Source organism: Terrapene carolina, unplaced genomic scaffold (assembly GCF_002925995.2).
Source record: "Terrapene carolina triunguis isolate 2854851 unplaced genomic scaffold, T_m_triunguis-2.0 Scaffold33715, whole genome shotgun sequence".
In the NCBI taxonomy this organism is placed as follows: domain Eukaryota; kingdom Metazoa; phylum Chordata; order Testudines; family Emydidae; genus Terrapene; species Terrapene triunguis.
In genome coordinates, this window is record NW_020698066.1 from 6,382,671 (window position 1) to 6,397,483 (window position 14,813).

The following is a 14,813-nucleotide window of genomic DNA, read 5'->3' on the forward strand; positions in this document are numbered from 1 at the left end:
TCAACTTGTTCTTTAACATCACTTTATCTTTTTTCTATTTGGGGGGGAAATGATCATATAATCAAGGTTCTATTGTATTTCACTTTCTTTTGCTTGTGACATCTGGAATCTATCTCAAGATAGCAATGTATTAGTCTCAGTCTCAAATATTCTAATCTTTCATGTGCTGGAACGCTTTGTTTCTTGAAAACCGGTTCATAGTAGAGATGGAAAAGACTTGACGGACCACCATTCTTGCCTGGAAAGGGCAGTGCTATGGTGTACTGATAAAAAATATCTGCTATTACATTTTATCTTAGATTCACACCCAACACTTTTGACTACTGTAGATGTTGCTTTCAGAATAACTAGTTACTGTGAACTATTCTGTTTTGAGGGGATAACTAACTTTTTAAAAACATTACTGGCATTATTAATGCTTTTAACTGTAGTCTACCCTCTTTATTTTAGGCAAGATGTGTCCAATGCCTTTGAAATAAATGTTGAAGTTTACCATTTGGTATGTACTTGTCTTTTTATTAAAAGGCCACTTGGGGGAGCCAGGCACTCTACATTTCTCAAATGCTTTCTTGTCTTACAGGTACAGAGGAAAGATGGCACAGGCACTACTGATAAGAGGAAAAAGTCAAATAAGTCAAAGGTAAACGCAAGAACTGATACACTAGTTCAATAAGAAGGTACACTAGAAGCAATATAAACAAGGAGAGAAGAACTGAGCTACAGTCTGTTTGTTTTTTAATTCTGAAAATATTGAAAGCAGATGCAATTTCCTCTTACTGATTTGCTTACCAGGAAGTTTTCTTCATTCACAAAAAATCTATATCCTTAGCTTTCATCACTTTACCTTTTCTTTTGATCAGTCTGTTTAATGTATCTCTCTCTCTAAATGTCTTTCTATTTGGAGTCCTTCAACTGAGTAGAATTGAGACTTGGCCATCTTCACATGGCACTTAACTATGTCAGGTCTGAAAGTTCGTTGTTTTTCTCTTCTAGCAGTTTTGCAAAGTGGCATGCTTTCCAAGCTTTCATCTAGTACAAGACACTTTTGCCTCTTTGGTAATGATTCTTAGTGTGCTCATTTCCCTTCTCTACCTCCTCAGGAAAATATAAACTTCTGTGAGTTAACCTTTGGTATTTTGAAAATGAGTATTTTGGGGAAAGGGCGGCAGTATATCACCACTGTAATAGAACAAGGATTGAAACCTTAACTGTGGCGTTTTTCTATGACTAAACATTGGTAAAGATTACTATAGACTTTCCAGGACAGATGAGACCTGAACTTTGTGTGGCTTAAAAAAAAGGCTAACTATTTATTTTGGGGGGGGGTGGGGGGTTGAACCCTCTAATGTAAAACAAAGAACCAAAAGGTTCAGTCTCTTTCCCCCATCACCCCCGCCCTGCCTATGTAAATTAGGCTCCTAGAGGACATAAAAGTTTTGCTTGGGCTCAGCTCCTGCAAATGTTGGCCTTCGGATTTCAGTTTTCCTTTCCCTTCAAGTTTTCACTTCTTTTCCCATGTAAAGATGATCTTGAGACCTCTTGTGTGCACTCTTCTCTCCTGCACCCAGCCTACTCTGTGGTAATCTTCAACTGCACAGATCCAGGGTTGGAGGTGTGAAGTACATCCATTCAAAGCACCCAATAGTGCTGCAACTCCTTAGCTCTGACTTCTGCTGAGGAAGTTGGTTGCAGCAGGGAGAGGAGGAATGGTCATCACTGAACCAAGATCCTACTTTTTAAGATCAGTCTTTGCTCGTTGAAGGATTTTCATTGTGTTCATAACTCACTGATTAAAAACATTTGAGTGTCTTGACACTTGCCACAGGGAATGTCTGATTCTCTCTCCCTCTTCCAGCTGATGCAAGCCTGAGAGTCTGAGATCCTGGGTCCACCTCCCTCCTGTGTGCTATAGTTTCTGGGGTGCTTCAGAGTTTGCCAGGAACCAGCCTTCTTAAAAGCACTGCATTGACTTGTTAGCTGGAACTGCAGTTTTTCTGTTGTCTAGGGAAGGGAGAACCAGGACCATTCAGTAGGTACTTTTCAGTGCTGCTCAATGAAAGTTTGCAGGAGTCAAGTCATCTAGAAAACTTTCTTAGTTCCAGCCTCCTGGCGATTGGTCTACTGTATCTGCTTTTGATGACAAATTATCTGTTGTGTATCTTTTTCCATCAGGGTGGACTTGTCTTGTTCTTAATTACTGTTCATGTATTTTTGTTTTAAACTAAACAAAGCCCCAGGTAATATATTTATGTTCATTTGATAAGTTATAACTTGACACTTGTCGATATACAAGAACACAAACATTAGGCACTCACTTACTTACAATAGTATGCATTATTTGATTCTCATTTCAATTAACTGCTAAACTTACTAGAGTAACAGATGCAAGTTGTGTTGCTAAATGCACCAAAGATTTGCACATGAATGGAAGGCTTGGATATTCGTTTTAAAAACACCTGCTGTCCAGACCCAATTAATGGATACTTTTACATTTCAACAAATGTAAACATATGTTTTCTGCCGCTTGGTCTGTGTATTTTATTACATGCTTCAGTGGAATTATTCAACCTTGGGTCTTAGGTATAGGAAAACAAATCTGGCTGACTCAGGACAAGAATTAATCACCAGTCAGAATTGCTTTAGACTATAAAACTTGAATGGCATTTTTATCATACATATTAAAACTATACTTGGTTTTAACTACAATGTGCAATCTGAAATGTACTTGGCCTTCATGCTGTCTTGTTTTTCATAGGTTATTACTCCAAAGAGATTATTGACATCTATTACTACTGTAAGTACTAGTGTAATACTCTAATGACTTCTGGAAATTAAACTGCCTTTTCTAAAGGCCATGTTCACACATGCTGAACAACATTGTTTCCCCACTTCAAACAGCTTGTATCTTCTTTCGCTTGAAACTCGAAATTACCTAGCTTTCTCTCAAGCCTTTTCGGCACATAACCATGTGCTAGCTGAGCATTCTAAATACATTTAAAAAGGATAAAATTAGTACATATGCTTTATTTTTAAGAGATCTAGAATTTCAAGTGCACTTTTAGACTTAAGACTGGTCTTAATTTACACAAAGCAAGCTTCTAAAATCTGTTGATTTCTCTATTTTCTTTCCCTAATGAATCTTTCTGTCTTTCCAGAAAACCACCCTCCTTACACCAGGTAAGCAAAACCTAAACTTCTTGTACCAAGGGGAATATCTTTAACATGGGGTAGCAGAAGCAATAATAATCACTCAACAAGATTGTCTTGTATTTAATCCCAAGCTAAATTCTCAGTTGGTGAGAGTCATGAAACTGTCAGTTTACACCAGTTGAGAATCTGGCCCCAGGTTTACATGTAAATTATTGCTGAGAGTAGCTGAATTTTACTGTACAACTCCAAAATTAACACCTAGCATCCATTTCTCCCCTGGAAAAGTGTGTTTAAGTAAACTAACACTTGGTGGTTATTCTTTTTTTAATCCATATATTGGGCTCCGTTGCTTTCAACAGATGCAATATCGCATAACATAATTTTGTAACAGTCTTGTTTGTTGGGACTAACTCTGAGAACCAATGATAAGAATGGATTTTAAAGTATCATCAATGTGCATTTCATTGGCGCTTCTCACATGTCTATATTCCTATCTTTGAGGAAATCATCTCTACTGTATGGCTTCTCCCCAACTCTGCATAAATGCCCTGTGCCTCTGCCTTTCACAGGGAGGAGGCACAGCCCATTCATGCAGAATCAGGGGAGAAGTTGCTAGCAGAAAAACCATCCTTCCCTTTCCATTCTTTCCATCTCTTGCTTAGTATTGTAGTGTGTGAGCCCAGCAACACCTTATATAATTTTGCATGTGTTATGTTGTCTTAACATTTTTTTTATTTTTTTTAACCCATCACAGTCATGGCCAGTCCAAGTGGCCCCAATGCTGTGCGCACTAGTAACTTTGTACTTGTTGGATCTCACAAGATTTCCCTGACTTCAATAGGGAACTCCAAATTTACTTTGGACAAGGTAATGGAACCTATTTCTCACTACTAATTCAAAGATATCCGTGTGCTACTATGAAAGAATGGAATTTTGCCTGGCCTAGTGTTGCTAGGCAATATTGCTACTTAAGATTTTTAAATGATTTTATTTTTCAGACAATACCACCTGTAGTTTTTAGAGGACTGAAGTACAGGTTTGCAATATAAAAAAATCTAATATTTGGCACTGAGAACCACTGTTACTGTAGCTAAATGTAAGATACAGTAGCATATGGCCACCAATGCATTGTATCAGTTCTAGATCAATGAAATTTATCAGAAGTAAGCTCATTCATGCAGATCTTTTTAGAATTGGCTGCTTCTAGACCATTCTTAAAATATGCCATAACCCGAGAAATAAGCCACTTAACTTATCAATTGTCAGAAGACACATTATCTGAATTCCTCTGCATTGAATTTCATTTGGAGTTGACTTAAATAAAAAAACCCACCAAAAAACATTCTTACCATGTAAATATAGTGAGGAGTATGTTATCTTATGCAGATTTAATTCAGGTACTAATTAAAACTTTGGTTAGCATCCATGTTCTTCATGATGATGGATTTTTAAAAACTGGAGAGCTGTTGTCAGTAGAACTCGTCTTGTGTAAATATGGCTTCGTCACAGTTACATTCCACATAAGTGTGTGATTCTAGAATTTTGTGAACACTAACTGCATAACAAAGAGAAAACAGACCCTTCACAATGTAAATACCCTGTTAAACAATTTTATTACTATATGCCAAGAGCTATTCTAGTATTGTTGGGGTTTTTTTTATATTTGTGCAAGTTAACTCTTGTTACTTGAAGAACTCTCTAATAAACTTTGAAGTGTCATTCTGAAGTCTGGTTGAGAAGGATTGGACTTAATGCAATTCACTTCTGGAGTAAGCTATCTTTATAGACCATGACAGGCTAGGGATTTGCAAACAAGCTCCAGATGCCAATTCTGTTCCCCTTTGATGCTTCCTTCAACTCATTTTTTTTTTTTTTTTTTTTTGACTTGGGTCTCTTGTGGGATTTGTTCTTGGATTATTAAGCACTTGATTTGGTTATTGGAGTCTTCTGGTTTTTGGGGAAGTACTATCTTTTTTACCTTAGTGCTCAGTGCTTCATGTTTGAGTACTCTCCTTTATTTGGATGGGAAAAGTATATTATAGAAGCCATGATGATCATCTGATAGTGTTTTGAATGAGTTTATGGGCCAAGCTGGGAAATACAGATTTCCTAGAAATCCTTCTAGGAATATCATGTTAAGCTATTTAGTTTCTCAATAGCATAAATGCACATTGTTATACAGGAAGAGTGGAGATCTGACACCGCTTACAAGCATGTGACTTTTTTTTAAAGCTTTAGCTATGTCCTGCCCCTCAACTGCACTGAACTGCTTTTTAATTTGCTTTATACTTCCCCTTATGGGGGCTTAGATGACCACCAGGGTGGTGTTACAAATGCTTCTGCCCTCAATATCTTACAATGCAAGACTGAATGCAAGAGGCGTGAAACATACTCAAATGTAGTTTTATGCTGCTTTTTAAAAAAAAACTTCATTTCATACCTAGTCACATTCAGCATATTTCTTTTTTTCCCCAGATAAATTATGGAGGGAAGGAAAGAGAGCTACTGGACTTTATGTTCCAGGACAAGGTTGCTATGTTTACTTGCTTGTGACTAAAACTTAAGACACTCTTTTCCTAGTGCATGTTGCTCATATCTGTTGCTCTAAGCTTCTGCAGTAGTTAGAAGTTGAAATCTTTCTAGAAGGACACTTACAAAGATTCTCCTATAAACTTAGCAAATTGACAAGTGAAATATAATACAACTGAGTCATTTAAAAAGAAATCTCTGCAGTATCAGTCTGTCCAGCATGCTAGACCTCAAATTTGTTTAAATGCCACCAACGCTTTTACTTAATACCAAAGCTTCCAAATTTAAAACTGTGTGCTGCTTTTTTTTTTTTTTTTTTTTTTTTTTTTTTTTTTTATAAAGCCAAAGTATTGTTTTCTTTAAATCCTTTTTCTCTAAATCCTTTTCTCCTACTGTTAAAGAGTCTCCACATATATCTTAGCCTGCTTGGCAAGCTTTTAGGTAACTTCAGACACCTCAGCAGGTGCTTGCATCTTAATCTAGTTCCCCTGAACTATTCTCCCCAACTTTGAGGTGTATGGGGAAAGGGATCTCTTCCTGTCCTGGCATTGTCTCTTAAGCCCTCAAGTATTTGTGGACAAGTGACTTATCTTGAACAACTCTTTTTTTTTATTTTTTATTCCCCTCCCCCCCCCTTTTTGCTTGGTTTAGTTTACTAGGGTCTATAAGGAAAAAACAGTGTATTCCTACAGTCAACATGCCAATACCCATGTCAGCATACAGTATTCATAAACTACAAAGCAGCTCCAAGTCAATCAGTGTTAATGGTAGTCCCAGGCTAGATCATGGACTAGAGTTTTCTCTTTGAGGTTGTCCAGCAAATCTACCTCTCATTCAAGGAAACTTCAACACTGAGGGAGACTTTGTCAAGAGAAGCATGTTTCTCCCACACAAGAGGAGGTCTCAAAGAACCCTCCCACACACACAATAGCTGGCAGTAGTCCCCAACTCTTCTTAGTCACTTGATAAATCTCAGTGTCAACTGGTTAGTCACATGATCAAGGGCCTTCATTAGCTGCCATGCAGCTATATTTGATAACTTTCCTATCATTTACAAAGTAGATGGTAGCTATGATCCTCACTGGAAATGTTATTCTTGCCACTATGGAGACCCTTTCTAATTTAATAAGGGAGCCAGACTACTTGGTTAAACTAACTTTTAAAGTGGATTTTACTGTAGTTTGATTGAATCTAAGTAACTTTCTCTTGGAACATAGTAAACTGTGGAGCCATGGGACTTCTGTTGTTGTAAGCAAAAATCCAGCATTAGTGCTTTTTCTCTCCAAACTATAATAGTCTTTCTTTTTTAAACTGATCTGGTACCTGAAGACCTCCTCTCTGCTGGTGCTCAAGATACATTTGCCAAGGTTTCTCTGTTCCTTAAAGTACCTAGTGCAGGAATAAAACCACACACTTCACCTGGGATAATCTAGTACTCTAAAAATGGTCAGATCGCTTGCCTCTGCAGATGTGCTTTACATATCTGGGCTAAACATACCAACTACCTAAAAGCTTTTCAATTCAAAGAGTGCTAACATTTCTGACTACTGATAAAAGCATGTTTTAAAATGTCATCTTATTTAGGGAGTTTTCCCCTTGATATTTTACATACCCTTAAGCAGTAAATATGAAGGGCCTGATCTTGTTCCCACAGAAGTCACTGGCAAAATTTCTATCAATTGTGATGGATGGCATTGGTTCCGTTGGATGCTTCTTCACTTGATATACACATAAAGTCATCTCTGGGAGAAGGGACTCTTCTTGTATAGTAGTGAGCACACTGGTGTTTCAATATTGGTGTATCTGCTGGAAGCATGGGCTTTTTTGCTTTTATACATTGCATGGCTACATTGGATCTCATCAGTAACATGAAAAACAAACACTAGTGAACACAATATTATGTTTCAAAATAACACATTTAGATTCTGAGTTACCAAATCATTCCAATCCTGAAGAGATTCTGTGAACCACTCAACTTTTATTGCAAGAAGTTTTTTTTCCCCTACAGAAACAGCTTCTACAAGCAAAATTTGAGGTTTAACAGTTGGCTTGTTTATAAACAATTTATCTGTCCCTGAAATAGAGACCTGTTAATGATATGGGATGATGAAGACTCCATTCATTTCTAAATTCTATCATGTTTGCATGGAATTGTTTCAAGGCTTAGCGTTCTAATTACCCTTTAGTTACACAAAACCTACTTATGTCCTAGTTTAGCTTGGTAATGTTTTAATAGGTTTATACAAACAACTGTTAAAACCTATATTATCTCATGGCTTAACTGTAATGAATACTCTAATCAAGGTTTTTAGGTTTAGCTAAAAAACACTATTGGTGGATATATTGTCTTGTGGTTATGTTTTCCCCTTTTACCAGGGGGCGGGGGTGTGTGCGCATGGGTGGGTGGGTTAAATACATTTGTAAGCAAAGGAGAGTTCAGATGGCATCCAAGTGCCTCCTAATACTGAGGACAATAGATTACATGCACATAGCCAAACCTTGAACATGAATCTTTCTAGATGGCTATACAAATAGCATCCCTGCTCATACCCTAGAAAAGTAAGGGCTTGTCTATACTGCGAAGTTAATTCAGATTAAGTTGGATGTGAATTTAAAGTGGAGTAGCTATTCCTGATTATTCCTGTGCATACTTTGGGAATGGATTAATCTTATTTGGAATATGGCACTCTTATTCCAGATAAGAGCATCCAGACATGGAGTTCATCAGGAATAGCTCCTTGTGTAGATAAGCCCTTATAAGTGGAGTCTGAAGATCAATAACACTTTTGACAGCAAGTGGCTGTTGGCCCTGGTATTTAGGGCCACTCTTCCAATGACAGATGTCAAAACCATTCTTTGCTAATCTCTTGGTGTTGTTGATTTGTTTGTACTGGGAACAAAGCTGTTGAGCTGCATCAAAATTAAATAACTAAGTTAGGTTTTTTTGTTTTTTTGCAGGTTCCCTTTTTGTCTCCTTTGGAAGGCCATATACATCTAAAACTAAAATGTCAAGTAGACTCCTTTGTGGAGGAAAAAGGATTTTTGGTAGGTAATTTGCTCACTGTTTGCTAAATCACTCTGACTTACATTAAGTAAAACAAGCACATTTATTTTCTTGTCAGTAACCAAAACAGGCTTAATAAATGTTCAGGTAGGTTCCACTCTACCCATATCTTTTGATTTAAAGTAAAATTTGTAAGACCGGTTTAAGATATTTTATCTGCCTAGCTAAAAAGCAGAGCCTATTGAATTTGCAAAGTTGTCTTAGGCTGAAATTGCTTCGTATCAATATTGCCTTTTGATAGACTGATTTTTTTTTTTTTTTTACTCTAATTGTCTATTTTGTATGGTTGTGCCCAGATGTTTTATTGTCATCGCGCCCTTCCATTAATCTCCCTTTGAAGGAGCTAATCTGGCTAGTAAACGACAGTGATATTGGGTGAGATTCTAGAGGCTACCGGAAGCTTTTTTTTGACAACTTGGACTCTTTTTGACCTATTAAAAGCAAATCATATGTAATAGAATGTATTCTGTTTTGTGAACAAACAAAACTTTTTTAATGTACTCATTATGTTCTCCTTCTAGCTTTTGGCTCAGAGCAGGCAAGTTACTCTCATTGTGTCAGAAACAAAGTGTTTAAAATCAACATCTGTAAAACCAAACCTTAATCAATCTGGCCTTGGTTGTTTAAATGTAGCTGCCATTCCAACCTAGTGAAATGCATTATTACATTTGTATCCAGCAGATGGCACTAAATGTGTTGCAAAAATGCCTTTGCAAAACACAAGTGTCTACTATAATTTGATTAATTCCTAGTCCAAGGTCGGTCTTCCTTTCCTCTCTCTATAGATAAAATTGGAGCTTACAGTCTACCTCTTAGAATCCTCTTCATCAGTTTGATCTGCAAATTATTGCATGCTTAGTTATCTATGCCCCCACTTTCCTTAACAGCCTCTTTTGGGTTAACATTAAACTTCTATTTTCATGTAGTTAAATGGATTGCTATACTATGCTAAGCACAAACAATAATATTTACGTTTTCACTACACTCTTAAAAGCCTTCGAGAGTGGGCTCTTTTACACTGGCTTCCTGTACTATTGAAATGTGTTGCCTTCTGACTTGCCTAGAAAAGTGTGTGTAATGTGATACAGGAAAACTGCCAATCTTGCCAAGAGAAGTAAATGCTCTGCATAAACTAAAGAAATACAGGGGCGTAGGCTAGCCCAGTATCTGGTCTTCTAACAGTGGCCAATGCCAGGTGCTTCAAAGGGAATGAACAGAACAGGTAATCATCAAGTGATACATCCCTTTTTGCCAGAAGCTAGGAATGGGCAACCAGAGGCTAGGGACACCATCCCTGCCCATCCTGGCTAAATAGCCATTGATGGACCTATCCTCCATGAACTTATCTAGTTCTTTTTTTTTTGAACCCTGTTATAGTCTTGGCCTTCACAACATCCTTTGGCAAGGAGTTCCATAGGGTGTTTGTGCGTTGTGTGAAAAAATACTTCCTTTTGTTTGTTTTAAACCTGCCTCCTATTAACTTCATTTGGTGACCCCTAGTTCTTGTGTTATGAGAAGGAGTAAATAACACTTTCTTATTTACTTTCTCCACACCAGTCATGATTTTATAGACCTCTATCATATCCCCCTTTAGTCATCTCTTTTCCAAGCTGAAAAGTCCCAGTCTTAATCTCTCCTCATATGGAAGCTGTTCCATACCCCTAATCATTTTTGTTGCCCTTTTCTGTACCTTTTCCAATTCCAGTATATCTTTTTTGAGGTGGGGCAGCCAGATCTGCACACAATATTCAAGATGTGAGCATACCATGAATTTATATAGAGGCAATATGATATTTTCTGTCTTATTATCTATCTCTTTCCTAATGATTTCCAACATTTGTTCGCTTTAACTGTCCTTGCATGTTGAGTGGATGTTTTTAGAGAATTATCCATAATGACTCCAACATCTCTTTCTTGAGTGGTAACAAATATTTTAGACCCTATCGTTTTGTATGTATAGTTGGGATTGTGTTTTCCAATGTGCATTACTTTGCATTTATCAACATTGAGTTTCATCTGCCATTTTGTTGCCCAGTCACCCAGTTTTGTGAGATTCCTTTGTAACTCTTTGCAATCTGCCTGGGACTTAACTATCTTCAGTAGTTTTGTAACATCTGCAAATTCCCCTCCAACTTCTTATTTAAGCTTACTTGACTCCTCACTCGGCCTATCGTAACATGGCCAAATTCTACATATTAGTATGTTAAGTTAGCTTCTGATTTTTGTGTAACTGTGATCGGTTAACGTTTTTAATTACTCCTATATTGCACTCTTACAGTTGCATTTTGCTGAACCTTTTCAGCTAGTGTCTGTCCTAGGTCAGTAGTTTTCAACCTTTTTTTCATTTGTGGACCCCTAAAACAATTTTGAATGGAGATGTGAACCTCTTAATTTGAGTCATAATCTGCGGACCCCCCCAGAAGTCCACGGACCACAGGTTGAAAACCACTATTCTAGCTAACACTTGAAATGCTTGCAATTCAGTGCTAGAATATAAAATGTTTATTAAAAAGTTTATCTTTTAAACTAACTTCTTAACTTTATTTGTTTTTTGAAATATTGGGGGTAGCAGCACTCTAAACGTAGGATTAACTTCTAGATTGCAGATGTGTTTTTAAAAAATAAAAAAGCTCAATTTGCATATCAAGAGCTTTTTCACACAATAAAGCTTATTACATTAATGGATGTGAGGTCTGTGGAAGGCAACCTGGTGTCACATCATGGTCATTACAAATGCCAGCTCTTAGCAGTGAATCAGATCTTGTGAAAAGCCCTATACGAGAATTAAGTATGGTGAGAAGACAAAGCATGTTTTAATATTATGGGGAGGGATGGGAGGAAATGTCACATGTATAGTGAATTCTAAATGCTGGTAGTGGCCAATCCTATCCTCTGGTTCCTAAATGCATAGGGACACCATGACACTGCCAGATTTCAAAACCTCAGCATGCTGGGTGCTGAACTCTTGAAAATCTGTCCTACTGTGTCTAAAGGCAAGATCTAGCCTCAGATTTACTACAGCCTTGACTGTACACAAATTGAATATACTAATATCATTAAAGCGGTATGCTCCCTGCGCTCTTCCTGCAAAACAAACAAACAGTGGTCGATATAAAGGTGCTTATACCAGTATGATTAACCAACGTAGTTTAAACCAGGATAAACTAGGTGTGTAGAACATGTCTAAGTCGGTCACTTAATTTTTCTTTTTAGACAATGTTTGAAGATGTTAGTGGATTTGGGGCTTGGCATCGGCGCTGGTGTGTACTTTCTGGAAACTGCATCTCTTATTGGACATATCCAGATGATGAAAAGCGAAAGGTAATGTAGCTTATGATCCACCTATTATATTACTTAATATGGGGGTTCTTAATCTGCAATATTTCACAGTATCTGTTTTCCCTTAATCCTGCATTCATTTTTTACTGATGCAGAGTTAGTCCTTAGAAATCTAAGCTCTTAAAGCTTTTTGTGGTAGGGTGTGCAAGATAACTCTTCTCTCAATTTGATTCTGTATAACCCAGGACAAAAATGGAGAGTCAGATCCTGAAGTTGGTAGCAGTTTCCATGGTAGTGGGGCACGAGGTCCTCATTTTCTCTATTTATTTAATTTTCAAGATTTAAAGCTTTTTCTGTTAGTGATCTTGTCTGATGATGATGTGTCTTGTTGTTCAATTTAAAAGCGGTGATGTAACATCCCCTGACAACTCTAATAAGCAAGTTTCATTTAAATATGTGGATTGCCTCACAAGTTTGTCAGAAAGAACAGCATCCTTAGCCTGACAAACCCCATCGATAAAGCCTATTTTAAAGCAGTTTGCTTTGCCAAAGTAGGTGCCCAACTGTATTTATAGCATGATTTACTGCCTATGGAATTCACCAAACCATGTTACAACTGAGGTGTGTAGTTTTGCAGCTCCTTAATATGGCTGAGTGTGTGGTGCTTAAACACACATCTTGTAGACAGTTTGTTTCCCTTTAGCTAATGGCCCAAATCAGAAAGGTTCATCTCTCATTGAGGAGCCAAGAGCGGTCCAAATCAGTCTGGTTCTACATGTGTATGTAAATGTTTTCAACTCCTGAGGGCTCCCTTCAAGGTGTTTTCTGACTCACTTAGGTAGTTTACCATTAAAAGATTAATTTATTGTCAAAGCACAAATTTCCTCTTAAACTTCTGGGACAAACACTGAACCTCTTGGGCTTTCTATGCCAGTCCACATGCATAGATCTAGCATCTCCCTGTTAGCAGAAGAAGACAGTACACTGGCCAGCTTTGCCATAATGTATCATATACTCTTCCTCCCTGCTGGCTGGGAGAGATTATACTCTAATTTACAGCCTGAAAGATGACTTGGATAGGAAAGTTCTCTGTACCTTGCTGTCTAAGGAGCTTTGGGATTGCTTCCCAAACTTCCTTGTATCAAGTCTTCCAGGTTGTATCATTGCCTCTTTCTAATAACTGTGGGCAGGGCAGCTATGGTAATAGGTAACGTTATTAACAGCATGTAATTTTTGTTGCAACTGTTGTTGTGTCACTGTTCTTCCTGTTGGCCTATACGCAAGGTCTTATGTATACCATGGCAAGAACCCCTAAATTCCGTAGCAGTGTTAACTTACTCTATCTCAAAGTCTTTCATTCCCCACCAGAACTATGGCTCCTGTAACATTAAAATTTGTCAATGATGACTTTAAACAATAGGTCGTCTTAGGTTGGCCTTCCTAAGAAAACATCTCCACAGTTGTTTCAGTAGTCCAGCTCAGAACCACCTTCTCCATGTGTCAAGGGAAATGTCTTAAGTGGCTCATCTGCTCAGCTTGTGAGCCCTACCCTTCTTGTTCTCCTGGCTCCCTATCTGCAAACCTAAACTACAGCTCTGCCTCTCTGGAACAGTGCAGGGATCGTACAATGTAATAAAACTAATTTCCCTTATACCAAATCCTGTGGCTAATCATGCTGTGCAGTAAAATGAATGGTGCAGTTTACATCTCAATGCTACTGTTTCAGACTTTCAATAGATTTGGGCAACCATCACTGCATCAGTTTTGGTTCATACTTCCAAAGCTATCTTTGTGACTAATGAGTAGGTTTGGAAGGATTTGATTTTTGTTAATAAGTGTCAATTTCACAACACACACACACACACACACACACGCTTTTTTCCCATAGATGATAGGTAAAGTAAGAAAAGTGCTACTTGAGAACTTAGTTTGATTTAAGGATATTTATTTTGTATATTTTGACATGTGATGTTGACAATTGTCATTCAATAATTGTCTGACTCCTTCCCCTCCCCCATTATGTCATTCAACTCTGAAAATTTAAATAGATGCTGGAGCATAGTTCTGTAGCAAGTGTTGAATTCTGCAGCCATGGAGTACATGGCAGGGTAGGGCTTGCTTATTCCACTGTAATATCTTTAGTCTCCCACTCCAGATGTGGCTGTTTCAACTTTTGGGTGAAGTGAACCCTGTTCATGTATGGGTGGAAAATCTGTTCTGGGTTCACGTAATAGGATACCTTTCGGCAAACAGTGCTATGTAGCATTACAAATCCTGTTTGCTATAACCTGACTTTTCCACTAACTTTCAGCATCCTATGGGCCGGATAAACTTAGCTAACTGCACTAATCGTCAGATTGAACCAGCCAACAGAGAGTTCTGTGCCCGACCCAACACTTTTGAGCTAATCACTGTCCGACCTCAGAGGGAAGATGATAGAGAGACTCTGGTCAGCCAATGTAAAGACACTCTCTGTGTTACCAAGTGAGTGAATACATATGACTTTCTTGTACTTTAAAGTGCTGTAACCTTTCTGCAGAGTATTAGGATTGATATTAACAGGCGATGATGCTGTTGATCTTCAGAATTTGAATAGGACCATTATCAACTGCTATGTTAAGACACTGAGTGGGTTAATCTTGAGCCATTTTGTTTAGTTCTGTTCTGCTATTCTGCTCACATCCAGTGTTGTGAGAATGAGGAACTGCAGCTCTCATTTTGAGAGCAGTACTAGTGTCCTGTAGTTTGTCTGACAGCACTTTGCATAGCTATGTTTTGTGTGGCAGACTTA

General features: G+C 37.8%; 1 protein-coding gene across 1 annotated transcript in view; it reads left to right on the forward strand.

The window, feature by feature from the left end:
- LOC113409487 (anillin-like) overlaps positions 1–14,813 on the forward strand; it is a 37,761-nt gene that overhangs the window by 22,304 nt on the left and 644 nt on the right. The window contains exons 16-24 of the mRNA XM_026663462.1: positions 451–499; positions 581–640; positions 2,756–2,794; positions 3,156–3,177; positions 3,905–4,017; positions 5,626–5,679; positions 8,638–8,724; positions 11,957–12,064; positions 14,334–14,506. Coding sequence (XP_026519247.1) covers positions 451–499; positions 581–640; positions 2,756–2,794; positions 3,156–3,177; positions 3,905–4,017; positions 5,626–5,679; positions 8,638–8,724; positions 11,957–12,064; positions 14,334–14,506 — 705 coding nt within the window. The remainder of the gene's footprint in view (positions 1–450; positions 500–580; positions 641–2,755; positions 2,795–3,155; positions 3,178–3,904; positions 4,018–5,625; positions 5,680–8,637; positions 8,725–11,956; positions 12,065–14,333; positions 14,507–14,813) is intronic.